General features: G+C 36.4%; 1 protein-coding gene across 1 annotated transcript; it reads left to right on the forward strand.

Moving 5' to 3' along the window:
* Positions 1–8,585: 8,585 nt before the first annotated feature.
* On the forward strand, positions 8,586–23,257 carry LOC101422296 (glycine N-phenylacetyltransferase-like). Its single transcript, XM_004479247.4, has 6 exons — positions 8,586–8,763; positions 13,522–13,617; positions 16,187–16,294; positions 18,135–18,261; positions 19,520–19,691; positions 22,365–23,257. Exons 2-6 carry the CDS (start codon positions 13,540–13,542, stop codon positions 22,777–22,779), a joined length of 900 nt encoding a protein of 299 aa, XP_004479304.1. The 5' UTR covers positions 8,586–8,763; positions 13,522–13,539; the 3' UTR covers positions 22,780–23,257.
* The last annotated feature ends 3,842 nt before the right edge of the window (positions 23,258–27,099 follow it).

Raw genomic sequence — 27,099 nt, forward strand, 5'->3', positions numbered from 1 at the left:
AAGAATCTCCTCTGTCACCATCCCACCAAATCAATGTCCAGACACCTCTTGCCCTGCAAACACCCGAAACAGCCTGGTCCAGCAAGACTCCGACCCTACTCAGCCACTTCTTTGCAGGAGAGATTATAAGGTACACTCACTCAGACGCCATCTTGCCCCACCTCTCATGGTAGGTCCTTTTGACTGTATCCATATAGTGTGTGTGTAGCATTAGGTCATGATTTAATTTGTGTTTTTTGATTGGCTAATTATGCTGAGCATTTTTTCTATGATTGTTTTGCCTTCCTATGTTGTTTTGGTGATGATTTCTGTCAAACATTTTCCCTCTTTTTTATATTGGAAGTAATTTTTTTCTTTTATTATTGAGTTTTGGTATGCTATGTACACATGCTATATACAACTCCTTTATCAAATATTGGTCTTTTAAACATTTTATTACCATCTTTGACATGTATATAATTTTTTAATAATGTCATTTGTAAAGCACACGTTTTTAATTTTGTTGAAATCCATTTCATCGATATTTCTTTTATGCATCATGCTTTCCATTTCCTGTCTAAGAAATCTTTGCCTAACTAAATATCACAGATGTATTTTTATGTTTTTTTAAAAGTTTTATAGTTTTAGGCTTTACATTTAGATTTATGATCTATTTGGAGATAATTTATATATATATGTAACAAGGTATTGTTGGAGTATTAGCTAGCATAAAGCATGCTGGGATATTCGACATGACTACTTTAAATAGAAATGTGTGCAGTTTGGCATGGAAATACATGTCTCAGAAAGAAGTCAATGAAATGAGATGGTGGCTTCTTGTTCCTCATTGTGTGGGTACATGTTAAGTTCAATGTGCGTAGTGTTTGCCAAGTTTTTAATTATAGCTTTGCTAGGGCCTTTTTGCTAAATAGAGCATTGCTTGGAATTGTACAAATACTATGACTTTGTACAATAAACTTGCCAGTAGCATTTGCTCTGATCCCCTGAACCCTAGTCTGTGTGATTTTTCATTTCTTCATGAGTCACCATTGACAAGTGGCACCCAATGTGGGGCTCAAAGATACTGAGATTGATAAGTATATTACCATACATAGACAAGCTTCTCTTGAGATTTAATGAACATTCAGGGTGATATGGGGAATTCACATAGTAAATGGGAAGAATATCAAGCAACTTTGAAGGCTTTACTGAAAACTTCAGTATATCCAGTCAAAAAGCCTACTCTTAAGAAATTATTTATATTATTAGAAAGGTTTGTCCTTAGTTTCAGCCTGAAGAAAAAAAATTGTTAAGTTATCCTCAATGGCTGAAGATCTTACAGCAATTAAAATTACATTACAGAGAAGGTACTCTATTAATTTCTATTAATATATGGACATTATCTATTGCTTTGTCTATTGTTCTTAAGCCATTGCATAACTCTGATTCATCGTCAGACAGTTCAGATTCTAGTTCTAGCTCCAGTTCTCAGTCTGACTCATCTTCGGATGAATCTCAGGTTTCAACACTTTTGCCTTCAAAATGAAAGAAGAAGTATGGTACATTTTCTGTGCAGGCATCAGCACCTGAAATAAAAACTTCTAGAGAAACTCCTGCTTCAATTCCACCTGGTTATTCTGTAATTTGGCCTCCAGGAAGTTATAATCCTCATGATTTTCGTGACTCATTAGATCCAGTTTGTGAAAGTGAAAGAGTTGCTATGCAGGGTAAGGAGACTTTGTTACAACAGTCTTCTTCTCCTCTGGAAGACCAGAGAATGATAGGAAAGGTGAGGAGAACAACTGCAAGTCTTCCCCTATAGCTATCCAGCAGCAGCTATCACAATTGTCTATCAAAAAGTGTTGCAGAAAGCTGCCTCTGTCGGTCAACAGCGCCTTCCCCTTAACGTGGGTTCTCCTTCCCTAGTGTTTCCTGTAGCTGTGTCCTCACCTGTCCTATCTCCTTTGCAAGCCAGTCTCTGGTCCACCCAGGTAGAGGGTGAGGATATTTCTGAATTTACTCTTTTTCCTGTCATAGAACCCCCTCATCCCAATAATTCTGGCCAATATATATACATCTGCTTGAACCCACTCCTTTTAAGTTGTTAAAAGAATTGAAATTTGCTTGTAGCACATATGGGCTCACTGCCACATTCACTCTCTCCTTAATAGAATTGGTAAGTCAAAATCCTCTTTGTCCCAAAGATTGGATGGTTTTAGCTAAAGCTTGTTTGATGGGAGGCTACTATTTGTTATGAAAAAGTAATTTGTTTAAAGAATGCAGTGCTCTGACTAAATGTAATCAGGCTCATAATATTGCTGTTACCTTGGCCTTGCTTTTGGGCATTGGAGCTTATGAGCCTTTGACAAAAGTATAACATCCTGCACAGGCAAAAGTGCTAAATAAAGCCCTTATTAGTGAAATCAGGCATGTAAGAAAATTCTCTGTTCAAGTGTTAACTAAGATAAGGAAATTATTCGGGCAGCAACTCTGCAAACCCACTGCTGTCAATATGATAATGAAGCTGTAGGCTAGTGGAGGGTAATAGAATTAAGCCCCTGGAAAAGGAGAAAAACATTGCAACATTGGTGTTCTGTTTTGTTTCCATGCTAATTCTCTGATTGGGCCTATTTAAACAAAAGGATAAAATTAATACAAAATATTTTATCAAGGTGTTAAAAAGAATTTTCAGTTTTAAATCAATACTTTACTCCTGAAATTCAAGTCTCAGTGTAGTCTTAAAAAGTAGTAATCTAAAAAATTTGTCTGTCTAAACTGCTAAATAAAAGGCTGAACTACATTTATACTGCTCAAGTTATCTTAACTGATTGCTGATAACTAATAAAAATGTTTCCAAGCATAAGCTTGCATGTTACAGGCAACATGGATTCCAGAAGAAATCTTAAAAATCTAAGACGTAAAATGATGAAGAACTTAAAAACAGCTATACCAAAACCATAAGAAAGTAAGAATTATGAGTCAAATTGTAAACTTTGTGTTTCTGTTGGTGTGTTGTATGTGTTTTGTGTTTGTTTGTTCAATGCCAGTATATATTTTGATGCCTCTGGATGGTAATATAAATTAATAAATAAAAATTTCTAAAAGAGTTCTATTCAAATGGCTAAAAATTAAACAAGCACTTATATTAATACTTAAGTTTAAATGTTAATAAGATCTCTACAATGATAAAAATTGTAAGTCTTGATTAATGAAATTACTGTGAGTCCTTTCATAAAACATAGTTCTTGCCTAAATTAAAATGAATGGTTTATTTTTCTTCACTAAATAAAGAATGTAAAATTTAAATGAATATTTAAAAAGGTAAAAGGTTTGTGGGAATGCTGACTGAAATTTAATAACTTTGTTGAAATAGGTGTGTTTTGTCCTAAAATATGATGACTAATTATCATAAACTCAAAATGGAAATGAACATATGCAAGATGAGACTTAAATGCATGTGGCAAGTTGTAAAAGGTATTGTGGTAACTTTAACTAAGGGAATGTGTTCTGTGAAGGTAAAAATTGTCTCTAAATAATTATAGTCTATATAGTTATAATAATTATAAGAAGCTTAAAGACACATTGTTTAAAGTATTTAAATGGCTAATTCCAAAAAGTCATTATTAAATAAAACCTGAATTGATAATAATAATAAAAGGTAATTTTACAGCAGGAAAACTTGTCAGCAGCCAGCCTTCCCTGCCAACTTATTTCTAAAAGACTGTTTCTGTATTGCATGCTACTAAGTATTTAAAGTGAAGAAAAGTTCATTATTTTAACAAGTTTGTTTAGTGTTGATGGTAATTATGTGCTGTAAAAATTTTGCCAGGTTAACACATGTATGTGGGATGTATAGAATGTATTTTTATTGTTAAGAAAACAGAAAATAATTTTGTCCTAAAATAAAATGATTGGTTATTAAGAAAAGGTAAAATGTGGGACTAAACCTGAATAAATAATGTTCAAAAGGTCCATGGAAAAGAAATTTTTAATGTTAAAATTAAGTAAGACTTGATGAGTCTATCTATAAAGTTTTAAAAAGATTTAATATCAAATAGTATACCAATGGAAAGTTAAAATTTTGTTCTTTCTCAAAGTTTCTCAAGCCATTAGTCTGTTTTTGCAAAAGTTTATAAAAAGTTTTTATCCTGAATAATCAATATATAAAGAAAGTCTGTTTTATCAAAATAGCTTCTTGTACTTTGATCTTATCATTTCCTTGGTTTTTTAAGAAGAAGCAAGTCTCATCGCTTTTAAAGGAGCATAATGTTCAAACCTGCTTTCTTAAAATCAACTCCTGAAAAGTAGCTTTTTATTTCAAACTGATTACAAGAGATTTGTTCTTTTACCTTGAAAGAAATATTATAGTAATAAAATAGTTGAGTTCATTTAATATGTTATAAGTTGAATGGAAGGTGTTTACAAGTGTTATAAAATTAAAAGGATTTTTTAACCCTCTGTTAATTAAAGTTCTATGAGTAAAAGGTTCATATGAAAACTTAAGAGTGTATAAATTTACCAATATTTCAATCTAATATTAAACAAAAGTACAATATGGTTAATTATAATAATAATAATTTATTATTATAAAAAAGTGTGTGTCACAAAAACAATCTCTTATCATCAATTAAAGTAACAACACTGTAGAATGCAGCAATCCCAAATACTGCTAGTTTGTTGCAAGAAATTAATATCCAACTGTCACTCTCACTTTGTTTTAAAACTTGCTAAAATATTCTTTAGTATCTTTTTAAACAGTCAAGCTAGCCTGCATTCCCCTATCTGTGGAAAACCCAACAATGGACTTTTGCAGTGCTTCCCAGGCTATGTGCATAACCCAACCATCTGTCCTGGCATGGTGATAAAAAAATCTGGCTGTGCAGGAAAAATCTGTGGCGGAAACCCTACTGATAACATTATGTAAACTAGTAATCCTCTTTCCAAAAATTAAAAGAAACATCCCAGAAATAATAGTGTCCTATCTTAAAAGCCTAAAATAGACAAACAATTAGAACAGACTGCAAAGTCCTTACTGCTCTATCACATTCTTTTTTTTAAAGTGTAAACTTTATTTTTTTAGAGATTTATTTATTTATTTATTTATTTATTTATTTATTTATTTATTTATTTATTTATTTCTCTCCCCTTCCTCCCTGCCCTAGTTGTCTGTTCTGTGTCTATTTACTGTGTCTTCTTTGTCCGCTTCTGTTGTTGTCAGCAGCATTGTCTGCTTCTGTTGTTGTCAGTGGCACGGGAATCTGTGTTTCTTTTTGTTGCATCATCTTGTTGTGTCAGCTCTCCATGTGTGAGGCACCATTCCTGGGCAGGCTGCACTTTCTTTCGCGCTAGGTGGCTCTCCTTATGGGGTGCACTCCTTGCGCATGGGACTCTCCTAAGTGGGGGACACCCCTGCGTGGCATGGCACTCCTTGCACGCATCAGCACTGCACATGGGCCAGCTCCACACAGGTCAAGGAGGCCCGGGGTTTGAACTGCAGACCTCCCATGTGGTAGATGGACACCCTAACCACTGGGCCAAGTCTGCCGCCCCTCTATCAAATTCTTAAATGTTGTTTGGTTAAGAAAAACAAACTATACCCTCTGTTGTAATTAACAAAGTACAATGTTTTCTCATGTTAATAGAGTTTGTAATATTGTTAAAATACTAAAAATATTTCATCCCTCATTTAGGTCAAATATTAAAACCATTGTATGTACTAATTTGAAAAAGTCCTTCACGGAAGTAGGAAAACTTCCAGCAAGTTCCTTTACATAATAATAAAAGGGAGAGAAAAGGTGGACATTAATGTAGCCCATGAATTGGATGTAGCCAGCACCAATATTGGCTTTGGGTGGGGTTTGTGGCAAAGGCAAAATCTAAACAAGTACCCCTTGGTTTTTAATCACAATTCTGGAAAGAGACCAAAAGTACAATATAAAAAAGCAATTGTGTGCAGCATAGGAGGCCCTGCTGAAAGTGAAAGATTTAACCCAATAATGTCTGGTCACTCTGAAGACTGCTTATCCTATTCAGGGGTGGATTGCAAATACTAAAAGCAAGACAAAAATGATTGATTATTGTAAATCATCCTCATATCTATGGAAAAGCACCCAAGATACCTGCTCATAGTAGCAGGTAACTGTTTGTTATATCCCTACCCACTCCTCTAACACCCCTTTCAGGACTGTTGAGGCAGATCCAGAGCCATACCATTGAGACCTGAAAAGAGGCCGAAAAGAAGCTGAGTGGTGTGGAGTTTGGCTTCCTGTTGATTTGGAAAGACCCTGGCAGCTGTCAGTGGAATCTAGTGTACTTTGCGACTTCTACATCATTACATTAAAAGAACAAAAAGATTTATTGGATTGTTAAAAGCAGGAATTATTGGACTCATAGATATTATTACTACAGCTAATGTTGCTGGTGTTGCTTTGCATAATGGGATAAAAACAGCAACATATGTGCAAGATTGGCATAGAAATGTCTCAGATATGTGGCAAAGTCAAACAAAAAATTGATTTGGAATTATCCAACCGTGTCAATGATCTAGAAAATGCTGTAACACATATTGGGGATACAGTATATGATATGCAAAGGCAATTAGCTTTAAAATGTGATTATAATCAAAGTTGTTTTTGTGGTACTCCTTTAAAGTGGAATGATTCAGAGGAATGGAATAGTATTAGAAAACATTTGTTAGGCTATCGACATTCTAATGATTGTAGGTCTGTTAGACTGGTGACTTACTCATGTAGAAGAAATTGTTCAAACACTTCCTTGAGTAGCTTATCAAAGTTTATAAAATTATGAAAGAATATTATTTTGCTAAATTCATAGTCTAGAATCAAGGCCTGTGAGATTATTGATTGTCTGACTCTTCTTAGCCTTTGCATAATTGGAAACTCAAAAACTATTCAAAATCTTAAACATTTAATAGATTAAGTCCTTTTATATTCAATCAAATTATTGATATGATTGGGTTTTAGAATATAATTTTTGTATTTACTTTCTATTTGTTTATTATTTCTTCCTACATCCTTTTGGATTAATTGATACTTTCTATCTCCTGAACTGGTATTTCAGCTTTATTTCTTCATATCCATTCTTAGTAGTTAGTCAAGTGATTACAATATATATTGTAATTTGTCTCAATTTTATCTTAAATTAATGTTATACTTCTTCATGTATAATGAAAGAACCTTACCAGAGTGTAATCCCATTTGCCTCCTGTTGAAACAAAGCCTGCAGTATGCAGCCATCTGTGTGTCCTGGAGGATAAGTTGAATGTTAACAACCATTCCTGGAGAGAAAAGAACATACAGATGGTATCGAACTTCTCAAGGCAACACACTTCCTTTCTACATTAACATCGCCAGACCCAATTTGTGTGCTCTGTGTGACCTTAGCAGAAACTGTTCTCATTACCCTAGGGAATGTCTTTGTTCTGAAACCCTTATATTGCCCCTTATTTTTCCACCTTTTTGGAGTGCTACCTTCTTTCTCCAAAACACTACAACTGGAGACTCTCTTTTGTTTGAAATAAAGCTCATGTCTGGCTCAGTGTCAGGTGTGTTCTTTGGTCTCAGAGCTGCTCTGATCAGTCCCCTTCAGGAGTTGGGTTGGATCACCTCCCCCCTTGTACTTTGTTAAATAATTTACTCCTATATGGTCTATACTCTATCATCTAAAGTTATTATATTTGAATTAGTCTATTGTGTTTTTTTCCCGAATTAACAAATAAAAATTTGCCTGGTTTAAAAAAAAATCCAATTAAACTTGAATTTTAAATAAATAATAGTTCTTTAGTGTCTGTGTAGCCTATTGTTTTTCAGGAGTTTAAGTGAAGAAAGAAAAACAGGTTTTTATGCTTTTTAATATTTTCTACCTCTACCTTCCAAACTTTAGGTTCCTAAATTCCATGGAGTGGGAGTTCCTTTTAGGCTATAGACCTTCTTCTTTGTACGGCAGATCTGCTTCATTTTCAGTAAAAGCTTATATTTTGACTCCTTTTCGAAGGACAGTTTGATATAGAATTTTAAGGTTAATTATTTTTCTTTCAGCATTTGATTATGTAATTATATTTTCTTCTGAACCTCATTATATGTATTCCCCCATATATAATTAATCTTTTAATCTCTGACTGTTTTAAAGATTTTTTTTTCTTTATATTAGCTTGTCAGTAGTTTAACTATGGTGTGTTTAGGTGTGGTTTTCTTTCTCTTTATCTTGCTTTGAGTTCACTGAATTTATTCTAAAGGGGGAGATTCCCAAACACTTTAATCTCCTTAAAAAAGTGACATTTTTTAATGATGTATAATAAAAGAACTCTGATTTTATAGCTAGATCTGATTAATAGCTGACTCTTGCTTCTACTATAAGTACTTATAAATGGGAGAGGATAGAAAGGGGATTGCTTTTAATTTCAAAGCTTAGAGCTGCTGAGTAATGGCCTGGCTTTTTAGGGACAGAGAGCAGGCCAGCATTCTGGAAAAAGAACCTCAGAGGGCACACTGCCAGCTTCTCAAATTTACAGAGTTACCTCCCTTAACACGGATCCAGAGGGAGGTGTTTCATCTCACATGAGGCTGCCAGAAATTTGTGCCAGCTTGGTCCAGAAGTTCAGTTAAGAACTTTTGTTGCACAGTTTTTGGGGAAAACAGATGAAAGCACACACTTTAAGGCCATTATATCCACCAAGCCAGAGGGAAATTTCGTCTTCTGGAATAGAGTGCTGCCTCTTGCCTTTTCCTGGGGACCTCTGCAAAGACTGATAAGACAGCTTTGCAGGTGAGAACAAACCTTGCAAAGGAGAATCATTGTGGAATTCTTATCTCCTTTTGTTTCCTCATTGAAGTAGAATGAACAAAAATGTTACTTTTAGATGTGGATAAGAATTTATTTTAGCTTGTTTGTGCTTTTAAGAATTGTACCAGAGACAAAGGAAACTCTTCCAGTTGAGAATCTTATATCAGGCAATTTCTGTTAAATCTGTGAAAAATTCTTGACTGAATAAAGACAAGTTTTAATTCTGAATTGATAAATAAATATGGAGAGTTTTCGGAGCTCTATTGTTTGGTGGGTAACAGAAAACCTATCAGCCTTTGGAAAAGAGTATGCAGGTTTGGGTGACTGTTTAGCACTTCACTGTTTGTATATACTATGTAAATATTACTGTATTTAATTCTCTGCTAATAGCCTAAGGTTGGACACCTTTTCTTTTGGTAAATGATAACCAGGAAATCTAAGTGCTCAGCTTAAAGTTACTTGGAAATAAGGTAGATTCTAGAGCAGGGGCTAAAATATGGCTGAGATTGTTAATTTAAAACCATATAATAAGAAACGTAATTAAAACAAATCTTAACTCTAATGTTACTACAGTGTTATTTAGCATTACTTTCTAAATTTTATCTTTATATGTATATTATGTATAAAGGTGTATTCAGTAAGAACTTACACAAATTATTAAAATTTATGCACTATTTTAGGCTCAACCTTTTTCACATTGCATCTTGATTCTGTTCTTTAAGTCAACCTATATAAGGTAGATTTGTGTAAATTTTTTTAAGTCCTTCCAGATTGCTTCCCCCCACTGCCACAGCTTGCTTGCTGTCTACTCTCTGTGTCCATTCACTGTGCATTCTGCTGTGTTTGCTTGTCTCCCTTTGTTGCGTCAACTTGCTGTGCCCGCTCTCCATGGTGCAGAGGCGTTGGCTCTTCGTTGAGCTTGCCTTCACAAGGAGGTTCCCGGACATGAACCTAGGGCCTCACATATGGTAGATGGGAACCCAATCTATTGAGCCACAGTCACTTCTCTATGTGAATATTTTATAGAATAGTGAAATGATAAATCATTATTTATGTAAATTATCTTTAATGAGGGACACTGCGTTTGTGTCCATTACTCTCCTATAAGTTAATATTACTTTATAAAATTTTTCATAGAACATTTTTCTTGGTTTTCCTTTGGATAGAGCTTAGACAGTTTCCTTTGGATAAAGTCCAAGTACTAAAATGCTGTGTCAAAGGCTTCAAAGCTCCGTATACAAGGACTTTGCCCTTGTTAATGCTGTAAGCAGATACAGCTCCCATGAATCTTCTTAGTTTATACTCCACTCCATTTATTGAACATCATATTTCAATATGAGTGTGTACATTTGAAGGAGATTGTGCCAAAACGTACAGTTCTTGGCAATTTGTTAATATTATATTCATTGTGATCTGGCATCAAACTCTACCATGCTTCTTATTTTCATGTAACTACTTTGTGAGATGTATTTCTCTAAACTGTCAGTTTAAACTTTCAGAAACCCTATACTTCCTCTGTCTTGACAGAGAGGTTTGTCATTGAAATATGTGCATAATCCTGTGGGAGTGCAGAAAGGAGAGTGATTTTTTTCTGTTTTGATTGAAGGACAACAGAAGAAGTCAATGAGGTGGAGAAAACTGACATTTGAGCAGGACTTTGACAGATGAGTAAAGGCTAGATTTTGAAGGCAGCCTGGAAATAGGGAATAAGTGAAGAAAGTCCAGAAGTACAAAAGCAGATACTATGCTGGAAAAATATACTATGGTCTTGTAAGGTGACTTTCACTTGACACCTACAAGATTTTCTCAAGTCCCAGGTTTGACACACCATTTGAGTGTATCAAGACCTTTCTCCATATTTCCAAATTCAGAGATTTACCCAGTGCTGCCCTGGAGAGTGGCAGCTGGCTTCTGACACTGTCTTCTATTTAATGGCCATTCTAACATGGCCTCCTTTTTAAAACCTTCTAAACCTCCATTTAGAAGTAATGTCTGATCCATCTGAAATCTCATCGAATTTAGGCAGAATACTTGATATTGTCATTTGCCCCACACTTTTGCCTGACACTTTAATTCAGCAGGTTATGGTCCAGTTCTTTTGACAATCCTCATTTGATGCAGAGTCAAAATGTAGAAAGATTGCTATGCTTTACCTAGTTATATGTACAATATGCATCTGACCCTCGGGTGAGGTTTAGAAATGAGTCTACTCCAGAGACAGGATGATTTTAAAATCTCTTTTCAATAAAAATGAAAAAGTTAATGATTTACGCTTTCAAAGGGCATAAAAATGTCCCACATTAAAATGGCTGCTTCAAAATATCCCGAAATCTATAGTACTACAAATGGACATATATAAAATTATTTAGTTCTTCCTACATGGTAATTTTTAGTTATATATATTTTATTTACCTTATTGGATTATGAGTTCCTTCACAACCAGAGACATAGCCATTATATTTTATTTTAAGTTCACACAGCCAGGATCCAATCAGAGAAGCAGAAGTAAGAAATTTTTTAATAGGATTTTGACCTTATGCAATTGTTTGTGCTAACTAAACAGTTTCTGGTTCCTTTACATTTGACTTACACATGAAATGCTGTTGGGAAGAGAAAATGTGTATGAAGTGGGAGAGAAAAAGAACAAGCTGGAAGCCAAAAGTGTGAGATGTGTCCCATGAGTACAGCCTGAAACCTTGTCAGTTCTTGTCTCTGACCTTGATATTAAGTGTGTCCTGCAGAAGCAAGATTGGCTTACTCATGGAAATAAGTATACACTCTTGGCACAGATGTCAGAGAATCTGAAGGTGGATTCAGAGGATGGCAAATAAACTAAAAGACCTGTCATTGCTTCATGCCATGAGGTGTGCTGCAAAATGGCTGCTACTTCACTTCTACCCCCCAATTCTTCCTTAAAATTTTCTCCTGTGCCCAGCCTAATGAGAAACATGCAGGAAAGGGAACTCTGGGAAATGTAGTTCAGTTTAGGTGAATTGACATATGATAAAGTCACTATAATAAATTCTCAATAAATAAGTTTTTGAATGATTGAATACACTGATACTCAAGTTTCCTCACTAGTCTCAAAAATAGGGAATAAGTGAAGAAAGGCCAGAGGTACAAAAGCAGATATTGTGCTGGAAAAATATACTGTGGTCTTGTAAGATGACTTTCACTTGACACCTACAAGATTTTCTCAAGTCCCAGGTTTGACACCATTTGAGTAATCCGTACCAAAGTATTGTCAAACAACTCCAGACTTACGTAAGGAAACTTCATTTAAAAAGATTATTACAAGAGGGGAAAAGGGACTATGGCAATAAGAGGAGGGGGACTATTACAATAGAGAGAATACTCAGGCCATGAGATCTGCAAGCATCTCAAGGGTTAGGCAAAATAATTTTCTTTTGAAGGAAGAATATACAGGCTAGAAAGAACTGGGTACTGGGAAGTGGGATGAAAGGGTGGCATGGTAGGATATTAGATCAAAGAACCTTTTACCCTGAGGCCAGTATATTTTCAGAGAAGTGGTGTTAATGAAGGTCTGTGTGTTGGCTCAGGCTGAGGTTGGGGCAAAGTTCAAGGGAGGAAGAAGGAAAGAAACTTAACCAGTGTAGTTAATAAGTATTTTGCTCCAGTTGATCAGCAAGTTGTTCAGCTTATCATTTATGAGGCAAAGAATGGGAATTTGGAAGACCTGTGTCTGGCCTTGTCATGCGTAAACAAGGGGAGGACATCCCTGAGTCTTATATAAGTCAAATGGGGAAGGATGGTCCTTGCATAAGCAATTTATGAAACACAAAGGGGTGGCAGGATTTCTTTAACAAATTTGCTGTTTTCCAGGATCACAAGGTTTAGAGAAAGCTCAACACTGTAAATATTAACATTCCCTCATAGATTACATTTATTGAAATGCACTTTTTCTTTAGCCTTTTGCCCTGCTTTCAGAAGTAGTAGCTCTATGAATCTCTCTGCCTTATTGATGTTAACCGTATTATTAATGATATTGCCTGCCATATCAATGATAACCAAATATGACTGCCTAAGAATATCATCTGGAAAAGTGTTGGAAGGGATGTGCAGCAAATGGAACTCTCATGTATTATTGGTGGGAATATAAAATAGTGCAGCCAATTTGGAAAACATTTTGGCAATTTATTTCTTATGCTTACCATATGACTCTGCAATTGCACTTGTAGATATTTGCCTAAGAGAAATAAAAGCATATATCCACTAAAAGATTTGAACATGAATGTTCATGGCAGTTTTATTCATAATTACTCAGAGTCAGAAACAAATGAATGCCCTTCAATAGGGGAATAGATATTCAAACTCTGGTGCATCCATGTAATGGAATATTCTTCAGCAATAAAAAAGGCATGAAATATTGACAAATGCAACAACTTGAATTGATTTAAAAGGCATTATACTAAGTGAAAGAAGCCATTCTAAAAAAGGTATATACCAAATAATTCCATTTATATGACATTCTGAAAAGGGAAAACTATAGAATTATAAAACCGATAAGTGATTCCAAATGACTTGGTATCAGAGAAGGGGATCAATCACAAATGGACACAAGTGAACTTTTTGGGATGCTGGAATGTCCATTGGATGACCAATCCATTAACTAGAACTGGCTATTGTGTCTGAATGTCTTCCAGGTCTTCTCATTCATCAATGAGAAACATCAATGAGAAACATCTCATTCTCATTGATGCTTTTTGGTTCTCTCTCTAGGCTAAGTTATCTGCCAAGATGTTTCACTTGAAGGGCCCACAGATGCTCCAGATGGTAGAGAAAACCTTGAGGAACAGGCTCCCTGAATCCTTAAAGGTGAGATTGGGTCAGTTTTATGGAAACAAAGAATAACAATCTGCTGTGAAAGGGATGAGAAGAAGATTGAGCATTCACTGAACACATTTCTGGTGCCTCACCTTCACTCATGTTGCAACCCATTTACTTCACTGAACCTCTCTTCAAGGAAGATACATTATCCCCAAGTCACAGAAGAGGAAATGGAGGCCTAGTTACATGACTTGACCAAGACAACAGAATAGTTAATGGCAATTATATAATTGTAATCCATTTCTATTTTTTTTGCTCTAGAAGGACTCAAAACATTCCTTTTACACTTGCAAGAGGTGTATTATAATTACAATGACGACTTTGCCAGAATTGGAAGTGTATTAGCCAGCCAAAGGGGTGCTGATGCAAAATACTAGAAATTGGTTGGTTTTTATAAAGGGTATTTATTTTGGGTAGGAACTTACAAATACCAGGCCGTAAGACAGAAGTTACTTCCCTCATGAGTGTCTATTTTCACATGTTGAAACAAAATAGCTGCCAATGGCTGTAAGGGTTCAGGCTTCCTCAGTTCCTCCCTTTCAGGGTCTTGCTTCTCTCTGGGTTCAAGGTGCCTTTCTTCACAGGGCTTGCTTCATCCTGGGCTCAGGGATCCTCTCTTCCTGGGGTCTGCTTCGGGTTCCTTCTTTCCCAGGGCTTACCTCTTCCTGGCTCAGGGTTTCTCTTTTCCTGGGCTGGCTTCTTTTTCCTCCGTGAGCTTACTTCCTGGGCTTTTAGCTAAAGGCTTCAGCATGATTCCAACATCAAAACTGCAGCATCAAAACCACCCCACTCTGTTCTTTGCCATGCCTTTTATCTGTGAGTCTCCACCCACCAAGGGTGGGGTCTCTATGCCCTAATCATAACTCAACCATGCCCAGGTAGAAATCAAATTACAAACATAGAAATCAAATTACAAACATAATCCAATATCTATTTTTGGAATTCATAACCGTATCAAACTGCTATAGCAAGGTTGACTGAAATCAGCGAATTAATGTTTAATTCTATCTCCCTAAAAGCCATGTGCTTGACGAGAGAATAACCATCATGATTACTCTTTGAAACTGATAATACACCAAATCTTTGGTTATTTATGAGGTATAAATGAAATTTTTTTTTGCATGCGAGATAGAAATTTTGTTTCAGATGTGGGCAAATGATCTTGTACCATAGAGTATTCTTTGCAATAATTTATGTTGCAAAAGTACTGAACTATAAACAGGGATAAAGAGTGCCATTGCCATATTATAATGGTATCAATACTTAGAAGATATAAAGAATGCTGAGAGTATATGGATTTAGCAACAGAACTTCAAATAAATGTGGCAAAAACTGATAGAAACAAAAAGAGAAATAGACCAACCCTTAAGTATAATTAATGGCCAATACTTTCTCACACTAATTGATAGAATAAGTTGATAGAAAATTGATCGAGATATAGAAAACCCGAACAGCACTATCAACCAACTTGACCTAATTGACACAGAATACTCTCCCCAAAACAGCAGAATACACATTCTTTTCAAGTGCGCATGGAACGTTTTGCAAGATAGACCATATTTTAAGGATTTTAAAAAGTCTAAATCACATCAACTATGTTCTCAAACAATAGTGGAGTTAAACTTGAAATAAAAACCGAAAGCTCTCCAGAAAATTACCAAATATTTAGAAAGTATACAGCATGCTTCTGAACAACCCATGCTTCAAACTCACAAGAAAAATTGGAAAGTATCTCTTGAGGGCACAGAAGTCTGAACCCTTCCTGGTAGAAAGGTTAAAATAGCTTTCCTATTGCTTAATATTCTCAGGCTGTGGCCACCAAAGCCCATATAATTAACACAATGCTTTGTCTACACTTATTCTCCAAAGCTTACTAACCTTTCTCGAATGTAATTTGGAACTCTTTCAGAAATTTCACTGAATTTCAGAAATTTCAGTTAATGATTAAAAAAAATTTGGTAGTTATGACCCAGAAATTACTATTCTAATATTTATAATGACAGGTACATTTGCAAAAACTTGTGTAAAAGAAGTTCCTTGAAGAAGTAATTGTTAAACTAAAGAATTATAAAAATCTGCATAGGAAATATGATAATTGAACTAGAATCCCTCCATAGAATGGATGTTATAGCATTATTAAAATGATTATGCAGTTTTGCATTTATTGAATTGAATATAGGCCCACAGTATAGCTGCATGGAAAAAATAGATGTTAAAATAAGGTATAAGGTAATTTCATTGTTTAAAAATTGTGTATAAATATAAATAAATGTTAATGGAAATTTATTGCTAAATTCTATTATGTGAAAATAGATTACTGTAAATTCATTTATTTATTTATCTGAATGTATAACTGTATTCTTATCATATTCTCATGGTTTGATCAATAAGTTTTCTCCATTTGGGGAAGTAAAGGAGAACCTGAACATAGTTTCAATTAGATTCCCCATCAGCTACCTACCTTGATTTAACAGACATGTGTCTTGTCCTCATCAAGCATGAGGCATTTTTCCATCTTTGCTAATGTGCCAACCTCCTACTTTCTTGAATGTTGCAGGTTTATGGAACCATCTTCCACATGAACCAGGGAAACCTGTTCAAGCTGAAGGCCCTGGTGGACAAGTGGCCTGATTTTAATACAGTGGTTGTTCAACCATGCAGTCAGGTAATATACTAGATGTGAAATGAATAAGCTTTTATGTTTTGATTTTGTGTGCTTACATGTGTATGAAAATGTGGTAGACCCCGGGGAAACAGAAATTAATTATAGGTGTGGTAAACAAGTCCATGTCCTCAAGAAGCTCACAATCTGAAGGAAAACAGAGAAGCAAATAAATCACAAGATGATGTCAAAATGTGCATATGAGCATACAAGATACCAAAGCAGCCCTGGCAGAAAACCATTTATAATTACAAATGTAAGAAGATACAAGAAGCGTATAGCGGAGTCTTCCTGATAGGTGTTTTGCCAAAACTGGAATTTGAAGATAAGTTTTTGACAGGCCTACAAGGGCAAGAGGTGCCTTCTATGCAGAAATAATCACATGTACCAATACGTGTAGGTGTGAAACAGTACAGAGTGTTAGGGAAAATATAAAGAATAAATTTCAATACCTTAGTGTGGGAATATAATTTCAGTATCAAACTTTTAAAAATCATTCAAAGTGGTTAATGCATTTCAAATACAAATAGGTTATAAGCAAATTAAAAAATGTAAAAATCCTTATATAAATTAATATAAATGGCAGCAAAGTAGTATAAATTTGATATATGTTATTAATACAAATCAAAATACATAGTGCTCTTTCAAAAAACCCAAAACTAGGAAAGTGACTGTGGCTCAATTATTTGGACTTTCGTCTACCACATGGGAGGCCCTGGGTTCATGCCCCGTGCCTCCTTGTGAAGGCAGCCTTGCCCGCCAGCACTGTGGATAGCTGACTCAGCAAGGTGATGCAACAAAAAAGGGAGACAAGCGAAAAAACACAGAAGACCAAAGCAAATGGACACAGAGAACAGACAACAAGCAAGCCACAAGGGGGGTGGAATAAATAAATAAAAACAGACACTGAAGAACAGACACTGAAGAACACACAGCAAAAGAACAGACACTGAAGAACAGACACTGAAGAACACACAGCAAATGGACACAGTAAGTAGACAGCAAGCAAAAAAGCCAGAAAGGGCGAGTCAGGGTGGGGCAGGGCAAAACAAAACAAAACAAAATAAATAGAACACAAAAATGGAGACATTTCAGTTAATGATTAAAAGCTAAATTTATTATGTATTTCCTCATATAAATAATGTGATGTTTGAAATCAGAGATTGCCTGTAGTTTTATTGTTGAGTACATATTTGGGCAAAATTTTCCAGCCATTTTACTCTAGTTGGGTAGTTGTCCTCTGACTCCTTCCTTCATCTCTAAAATCTCATCTCCTGTTTGATAACTTTAACAGGATCTTTTTCTCCAAATTTTGTTTACTGATTTGTCAAAAATGCAAACTTTAAAAAACCACCAAAGTGCATTATGGCTTTTATTTAAAGCAACATGTATCTTCATTTTGTTTAGTTTCTTCATAGGTAGATGAAGATTTTAGTACAAGTTTACTTGTGTTAATTTCAATATTATACTGTTCATAATCAATTTATCTAAGACTCTTTGAAATAGAGGATTATTTATTCTTAAACACAAGCTTGCCTTTATCAATAAATTTCATCTTTCTGTTGATTATAATAGAATTATATAAAAAGGGTTCGTTTTTGTTTGATTTGGAATTGTAATGTAATATATAAATATCATGTTTAGCAATTTTTAATCCTAATTGAATAATTGAGTCCCTAACATTATCATAATGTAAAAGATTCAGGAATAATGATAGTACATCAAGGAAGATACCAATATTTAAAATTATAAAAATATCACGGAATAATAGAATACTAAACATTGGTATTGCAATCACTGGATATAAACCATTTGATTTCTTCTCCTTTGCCCAACTGAACAGGAAATGACTGATGACTTTGATCACTACACCAACACCTACCAAATTTATTCTAAGGATCCCCAAAACTGTCAAGAATTCCTCACCACATCAGAAGTCATTAACTGGAAACAACATTTACAAATCCAGAGTAAGAGGACTGGAATATGTGCTGGCTGCTGGAATCTCCCTTCTGTGCTGTCACTTTTCATTCCAAGCACATTCCTCTGCAACTTTTATTTCCTTCTGCTAAACCCCAGACTCTTATCCTGCTGTCTATTTCATATATTAACTTCCACCAACTTTTCAGTGAAGCAGAGCTCAAAGACTGAAAGTTATGGGTTAATATAAAGAACTTTGAGTAATGTAATTTCCTAGGAGCTGAGTATTAATGATATATTTTGCCGATATTCAGGATTCTTTAGGTTAATTGAGTGTGAGAACAGAGCTTCCCTCGGGTATTACCTTCCTGGAATACAAAATCACAGCTCATTCCTCATAAAGCACCTCAGGTTACCAATGACAACTCTTGTGGTTGTAAGCATGCCCTCTGGATTCAGACCACATAGGATGGTATCCTTGCTCTGCCTTTTACTTAAAGGATCTTGAGCAAGTGACTTAGATTTATCTGTAATTGAGTTTCCCCATATATAAAAATGAGGGTAATAAAAGTACCTAAATGATTGTAAAGATTAAATGAGACCCTGGTGGAAAGAGTTTAGATCAATACCCTTGTATGCAAGATGTGCTTAATCAAGGTTGGCTACTATTTTTTAAAAAATTTCTCTCCCTTTCCCTCTTCCCCCCCCTCAGTTGTCTGCTCTCTCTGTCCATTCGCTGCATGTTCTTCTGTGACCGCTTCTATGCTTATCAGCAGAACCGGGAATCTGTGTTTCTTTTTGTTGTGTCAGCTTTCCGTGTGTGCAGCGCCATTCTTGGGCAGGCTGCACTTTCTTTCGCGCTGGGCGGTTTTCCTTATAGGGCACACTACTTGCTCGTGGAATTCTCCCACACGGGGGACACCCCTGCGTGGCACGGCACTCCTTGTGCACATCAGCACTGCGCATGGGCCAGCTCCACACGGGTCAAGGGGGCCTGGGGTTTGAACCGTGGACCTCCCATGTGGTAGGCAGATGCCCTATCCATTGGGCCAAGTCTGCTTCTCGGCTACTATTTTTTAAGCACCATGTCTCTGATTTCATAGAGATATAGTTAAAATTTCTAGTGCCATCTCCATTTGCATAAGAGAAAATATGCTCAGGAAAGGACTGTGCTGGGACACATGGGTAGTGGTGGCAGCAACACCAGAAGTAAGGTTTTCTGACTCTGTGTTCTGAATTCTTCCTTTTGGCAGCTTCTCATAGCATCTAAATGGACAATTACATCTTGCCTCATATATCCTGCTCTAGGTTCACAGTCAAGCCTGGATGAGGTGATACAAAATATTGCAGCCATGAAACTGGTCAAGGCCAAGCGAACACAATGCATTCTCTATATGATGCCTGAGACAGCAAACAAACTGATTCCTTCTTTGTTGGAGGCAAAGAACTTGTCTCCTAAATCTGTCAAACCCAAGGACATGTGAGTTTGATAAATGATGCCCTGCTCTACTCCTCCTGAAATAACCTTCAAACTTCTCTTCCTGCTCTCACTCTTGCCTCTATTCAATCCGTTTTTCTGCACATTAACTAGGATGATCTTTCTTGTATATATTGTGGATTTTGTCATTCCCCTGCTTAAAAGCCACCAATGTTCCTCAGCTCACTGTGAATAAAATCCAAATGTCTTTATTTGTCTTGAAGACCCTTGATGACTCATAAGCTTCTCTTGTCCCTTTTGCTTACTCCTTCCAGTAGCTTTGGCCTTCTTTTGTTGCTTGATTCTCATTTACTCACTTGTGATTTTGGCCCTTTTCAGCTGCTGTTAATCTGCCTACAGTTTCCTTCGCTCTGATCTTCACATACTGACCTCTTTCTTATTATTCAGACTTTCAAATGTCATTTATTCAGAAAGCACCTATAAAACCACCCCCTTCCATGAATCTTCATCACATCACCCACTTTTTATTTTCTTTACTGAGATGATCAGGATCTGAAATCAGCTTATTTCTGTATTTATCTACCTTCTTGTTGCTTTAATCCTCCCCCACAGTATTGCAAATCCCATGGGAGCAAGAACATTCTCTATCTCGGTCATTGATATATATATCATCAGTAACTAGAACAGTGCCAGGCACATAGTAGGTCTTAATAAATATGCATATAAACAATGAAATCAGGCAGCGGACTTGGCCCAGTGGTTAGGGCGTCCGTCTACCACATGGGAGGTCCGCGGTTCAAACCCTGAGCCTCCTTGACCCGTGTGGAGCTGGCCCATGCGCAGTGCTGATGCGCGCAAGGAGTGCCATGCCACACAGGGGTGTCCCCCTCCCCGTAGGGGAGCCCCACGTGCAAGGAGTGCGCCTCGTAAGGAGAGCCACCCAGCGTGAAAGAAAGTGCAGCCTGCCCAGGAATGCTGCTGCCCACAGAGAGAGCTGACACAACAAGATGACGCAACAAAAAGAAACACAGATTCCCATGCTGCTGACAAGAACTGAAGTGGACAAAAAAAGAAAACACAGCAAACAGACACAGAGAACAGACAACCGGGGTGGGGGGAGGGAAGAGGAGAGAAATAAATAAATGAATAAATCTTTAAAAAAAAAAAAAAAGAATGAATTCACCTCACAGAAAGATTCCCAATAAAGAGAATTTAGACAAAATGTGTATACACATATACACATATATATTCTCCCACCCCACTTTGATTTCCAGTCTAACAATGAATAGAATTAAAAACTGATGGTGGGGATTTGATTTGGAAATCCTCACTCCAATGGCCCTCTGGGTGTTATGCTCCTGGAAGAGCTTTATTCACATAGTCTAACACCTGATACTGTAAAGCATCATGTCTCTAATCTCATTTGATTCTCTAGTCACCCCTCTGAGATAGATGGGATAGGAAACTTTGCCTTCATTTTTGACAGAAAGCAAGCTCAGATGATGAGGTGGCTCGTCCAAGGTCAGGATGGAATGACATTACTGTGGCTTTTATATAGATCTTCCAGTTCCACATTCAGAGCTCTTTCCCAGGACACTTACCGTAGGCACTGAAGCTTTCAATTTTCTGTAACTCAGGGGGCATCTGCACTCTGTGGCACCACCCCTCTCTGGACTTCAGCTTTCTCAACGTTCAGCATGGTTGTCAAAGCCCTTTCTGACACCAACATTGTAGGATTCCATGATTCTAAGCTCTAGTTTTACTACTTACTACTGCAAGCTTTGGGGCACTCATTTACTCGTTTTCTTATCTGTGAAATGGGGATGATATTCAGCTGCATTGCCCTATGTGGAGGGTAACAGCAATGTTGAGAACAACCTTACTTAATTTTTACAGAATTCTTATTGTTTGTGAGGCACTGTCCTAGATACTTGTCAGTATCTAGGACTTATAGCTCTTATACTATTCATATGTGTCTTTTGAGGGATGTGCCATCAATATCCCCCTTTTACAGAAGAAGAACTAGAAGCAGGCATAAGTTACTTGCCCAAGGTCACAGAACTAAAATGGTTATAAATTTAGGCAGACTGGCTGTAGGTTTTATGTTCTTACCTACTGTATTATTCAGCCAAAGGGGTGCTGATGCAAAATATTAGAAATCTGCCTGGCATTACAAAGGGAATTTATTTGGGGTGAGAGCTTACAGATACCAGGCCATAAAGCATAAGTTACTTCTCTCACCAAAGTCTATTTGGAGCAAGATCGCTGCCGACATCTGTGAGGGTTCAGGCTTCCTGGGTTCCTACATTCCTGGGGCTTGCTTTATATTTGCTTCAAGGTTCCCTCCTTCCTGGGTCTGGCTTCTCTTTCCTCTGTGTGCTGACTTCCCAGGGCTCCGGTTTAAGTCTTCAGCATCAAGCTCCGAAATCATAACTCCAATATTAAAAGCCCCAACTCTGTTCTTTGCCATGCCTTTTATATGAGTCCCCACGCAGCATGGGGATCATGCCCTAATCATAACTCAATCATGTCCAGGTACAGATCAGATTACAAACATAATTCAATGTTTCTTTTTGGAATTCACCAGTTATATCAAACTGCTACAACAACATTCCTATTTTGTTGATCAAAGAATTGGGGGGGGGCAAACAAATATAATACTTCACAGTATAACTGGTATTTTGGGCTCTTCTTTTCCCTTGATCCCACCCACAGCAACCAAGAAATGTTTAAACTCTCATCTCTTGATGTCAACCATGCAGCCTTGGTGAATGGACTTTGGCATTTTGGCGGGAACGAGAGGAGCCAGAGATTCATTGAGCGCTGTATCCGAAACTTCCCCACCTTCTGCCTGCTGGGACCTGAGGGCACTCCTGTGTCCTGGAGCTTGATGGACCAGTCTGGAGAGTTAAGGATGGGAGGCACTGTGCCTAAGTACCGGGGACAGGGCCTCATCTCCTATGTGCACTATTCCCAAATTCAGGTTCTCAGTGAACGTGACTTCCCATTATATAGCCATTCAGATAGAGCCAACAAAATCGTTCAGAAAATGAGTCACACTTTGCAGTTAATTCCCCTGCCCTGTGACTGGAACCAGTGGAACTGTGTGCCTTTGCAAAGCCAGCCCTGAAATGAAGACAGTGTTGGACAGGCCTGGGTGTGTGGAAGAAACTGATGGGTATATGGAGAGAAAAAATAACATGTAATCAGTGGTGAAGGTGAGGGGTCTACCCTGTCCTCAAATCACTCATGGACGGGCAAATCTGACCTGGCCAGATCTTTGTGGGGTGACTCCTGGCCTTGTTCACCTCCTTACAGATCTGGATCTCAGGGCTGCTTTTCACTCAGCTGCATGCTGCCCTTATTCTTCTTCTAGAACTCCTAACGCAATGGTGGATTGTTGTCAATGGACACCGTTTATTTTATGACCCTGTGTTTTAGGTTAAGAAATACATATTTATATATGTATGTAGAAAAAGTCTAGCAGGCAGTGCATTGAAATATTAATGGTGGATTATGGTGGGCAGTAGAATTTACAACTTTCAGTTACTTTTAAAATTTAACAATTTGTTACTTATAAAATAATAAAACAATACATGTAGCTTTCATGTTGTAGTTTTTTTGTTGTGGTAAGTGGTAACATATATGTAACAGAATTTTCTATTTTAACTGTTTTTAAATATATAATTTAGTGGTATTAATAACATTTAACATTCTGTGCTAATATCATCACTATCTCTTACCAAAACTTTCTCATCATCTTGAACAGAAACTCTCTACCCACTAAGCAATCACCAACCCTCCCCCCCCCCAAGCCCCTAGTAACCTCTAATCTATCCTTTGTCTCTCTAAATTTGCTTATTCTAAATATTTCATATAAGTGGCCTCATACAATAAGCCTTTGAATCTGGCTTATTTCACTTAGCATGTTTTCAGGGCTAAACTATATTGTAGCATGCAAAAGAACTTTAATCCTTTGGTATCTGAATATCATTCCATTGCATGTATATAAGACTTTTTGCTCATCCATTTTTCTGTTGATGGGTCTTTGGGCTTGTTAACCTTTTGACTATTGTAATAACCCAGCTATAGACACTGGTATACAATTACTTATTTGAGTTCTTGCTTTCAATACTTTTGGGTATATACCTCAGAGTGGAATGGAAATGAGCGGAGCCTGCCAGTTTTGCCTAAATGAGGTACTATCCTGTGGATACCATAGTTTTCCTTCTCTCTACGACTTCCTTTTATCTAGTGTCCAAATAGTATCTTATCTCTTCAGTAAATATTTTGAAGTTATTTCCCTGTAGTCCTTTGATGTCTCCTTAATGATCATGTTAACATATTATACACATTAATATGTGATATTAGGTGTAATTAAATATATATGATATAGGAGAGTTTGTAAGGAAGAGACTAAATAATATTAGCAATTTTCCCCACTGCCATCCAAAGAAAGTGAGACTGGCACTGATTTTTAAAAATCTGAGTTGTCCTTAAACTCCAACTCCCTTAAACAAATTTTGTGTTTGGCAATTAAACTAGAGGGTCCATGAGTTGGAGGGTGTGGTGGATAAATTCAAGTGTCAACTTGGCTAAGTTATGGTATCCCTTTGTTTGGTCAAGAAAGCACAGCCTGATTGTTATTGTGAAGGTGTAATATAAATGAATTTGTATCTCTAATCAATTGATTTCATCAATGGCTATTGCATCAACAATCAGTAAGGGAAAATGCCCTTAACAATGTGCAGAGTTGCCTTATCCAATCAGTTGGAAGTCTAAAAACGAGAACTGAGGACTTCAGAAGTCATAAAGAAGAATTTCTGCTCTACCTCAGCCTGCCAAATTCTCTTAGGAAGTTCAACTTCACCATCATTGTAGTTCCCAACTCGTGGTATGCCTTGCAAATCATATGGTTGTATGAACCATTTCCTATAATAAATATCTTAATTATATACATCATATATGTGTATTTATATATATACATACATATATATATATATATATATATATATATATATAGAGAGAGAGAGAGAGAGAGAGAGAGAGAGAGAGAGAGAGAGAGAGAGTTATACATATTCTCCCTGGAGAACCCTTTGTATTACAAAGGCAATATGTTCCATTATGCTGGTAATATGCATTTCTATAACTTTTATTTATTGTTGTATATTAAACTTTCTTTTCCCTTTATCCCTTTCTTCTTTTCTTTTTGAAAGCTTACTTTCTTGAGGAAATTTCCAGGAACTGTAAGTAGTGAGGCCAAAAAGAGCCAAAATTCTCCTGCCTATTGATATGAAATTCTCATGCCCTTTCTCTATGCTGGCAGCACAAATGAACATGTCAAATTACCTACATTTCTCTCATCTAACAATATCAATAAATATTAACTGATCACTAATATGTGCCAGGCACTGTTCTTGACATTTGGATGAATACTGAACAATACAAAGATACTTTTTGGAGCTCATATTCTAGTGATCAGTTTTGACATAAAATTAAAATATCAATGATATTATATGAACACTGAGGGGTGGGTAAGTGTAATTTAGTGATTATAAGTGCATACTCTTGAGCAGGAAGACCTAGACAAAAGCCTCAGATTTTTCTTTTATCAGCTCTAAAATTTGGACTAATAATTTAACTTCTCTGAACCTCAGCTTCTTCACATATAGAATGGGCAATATTTTGTTCCCAAATTCTAGATTTATTGAGAGAATCAAAGGAATGAACAAATATGAGTGTAAAAGACCAACTTATGGCACGTAGCTAGCACTCCATAAATTATTTACAATTTTATCATTAAGTACTGGTATAGGTAGGATATGGATTAAAATCTATTACCTATTGTACATGTATAGTAAGCAGATAATGGTTTGCAAGTTGTGACCAAGCTATAAAATTTCTATATTATGCCCTACAAATTAAATTTAAAATAATCTGGTATCAATTTAACATCTACCACCCATACTCAGTTACAGAAAATCCAGGCAGTGGCATCAAAGAAAATATATATTTATCTTCACTGGGGGTCCCACTGTGGACACGCCTGTTAAAACCTCCTCATTGGTTTACCCAGTATGCAGATACCAACTACCACTTTCCATGTTCCCATGTAACATGATGATCATATTGAATAGAATTGATTTTCAATAAAGTAAAAGAATACCTTCAGCTATTTTGTGTGCTATCACAGAAAACACACAAACCCCTGAATTCTAAGAAAGATCAGGCAAGGTTATACATCAGGATCATAGGAAATTCTTCAAGATGTATCATTTACTTACAGTGATAGCTCTCTTGCAGTCCTTTGTGGCCACAAATTTAGGAACATACACTTCATGTCTACCACTCAGTATTAGCACAGCTATTCAGCTTCTTATCTTGAGCCATCTCAAAAGGTCACTGAAACTACTGTTAAAATTCACCAATCCTACAATCTTGGTTCTACTATCACATGTTAGAGCTTTCTAGACAATAGCCTGCCACAGTGGGTTACTGAGAAAGGATGAGAATCCTAGCCGACCTTTAAGTATCAGCAGTCTTTGAATACTAAGCTTCTGGGCTAAATTTTCATTCATTCACTTATCTATTCATTTATTTATGATGTCCATGTAAATAATGGAAAAGTTTGTGTTCCTTATCCTTCATCTATATCTACTATTTAGCTAGATCCAGGTCCACAAAGATATTGTTTTGGGAAGGCCTTGTGAGACACCAGGCTCAGAATTTAAAACTTTTTATTATAGCTGAGTTGCAAGAAGGAAGAGGGAAAATGTTTCACCAAGTAAGGTCTGGGTACCATTTCAGCCTATTTGCTTAACAATCAAAATAACACATTCATATCTACGTGAGTACAAATGAAGATCCACGTCCAAGATTTCCCTGTGCTCAGAGAGGGAGGAGGACTCCGATGGATGAAAAGACACTTTGTGGTACTGATTGGAAGACAAGGATTCCTGACTTTCATGAAACAAAAGACTACATAGTGGCATTCAACAGGGCAAGGAAGGATGGATATAGCACTTATAAGTTACTTAACCTTGAAAGGCTGTTTGAAAGTCATGCAGATTACATGCATTTGAAAAGAGATCAATTTTACTGAGTCTTTTACTTTCTCTAACTATGGACATGCACTGTTTTATTATGAAGCAGCTGATTTCTTTATTAGAGTGTCTGGCCTTCATGAAGTCCTTGACCTGAGACACCTTGTCCACCATATGATTATCCCTTACACCATCCAAAAGCTGGTGACTTCATATTGTGGGAAAAATATCAGAGAAAGGCGGTCATGGAATATTGCTGGAAGGGACCTTTCCAGGATAATCTTGCCTTTGAGAGTAGTTGTTAAAATGCAAATAAATAATCCTTGGATGCATATTTTTTATAGTAAAATGGCATACTCATCCTTAATTTAAAATAATTGGAAATTACATCCATTAGAAATCTTAAA

The sequence above is a fragment of the Dasypus novemcinctus genome, chromosome 10, assembly GCF_030445035.2.
Source record: "Dasypus novemcinctus isolate mDasNov1 chromosome 10, mDasNov1.1.hap2, whole genome shotgun sequence".
Taxonomy (NCBI): domain Eukaryota; kingdom Metazoa; phylum Chordata; class Mammalia; order Cingulata; family Dasypodidae; genus Dasypus; species Dasypus novemcinctus.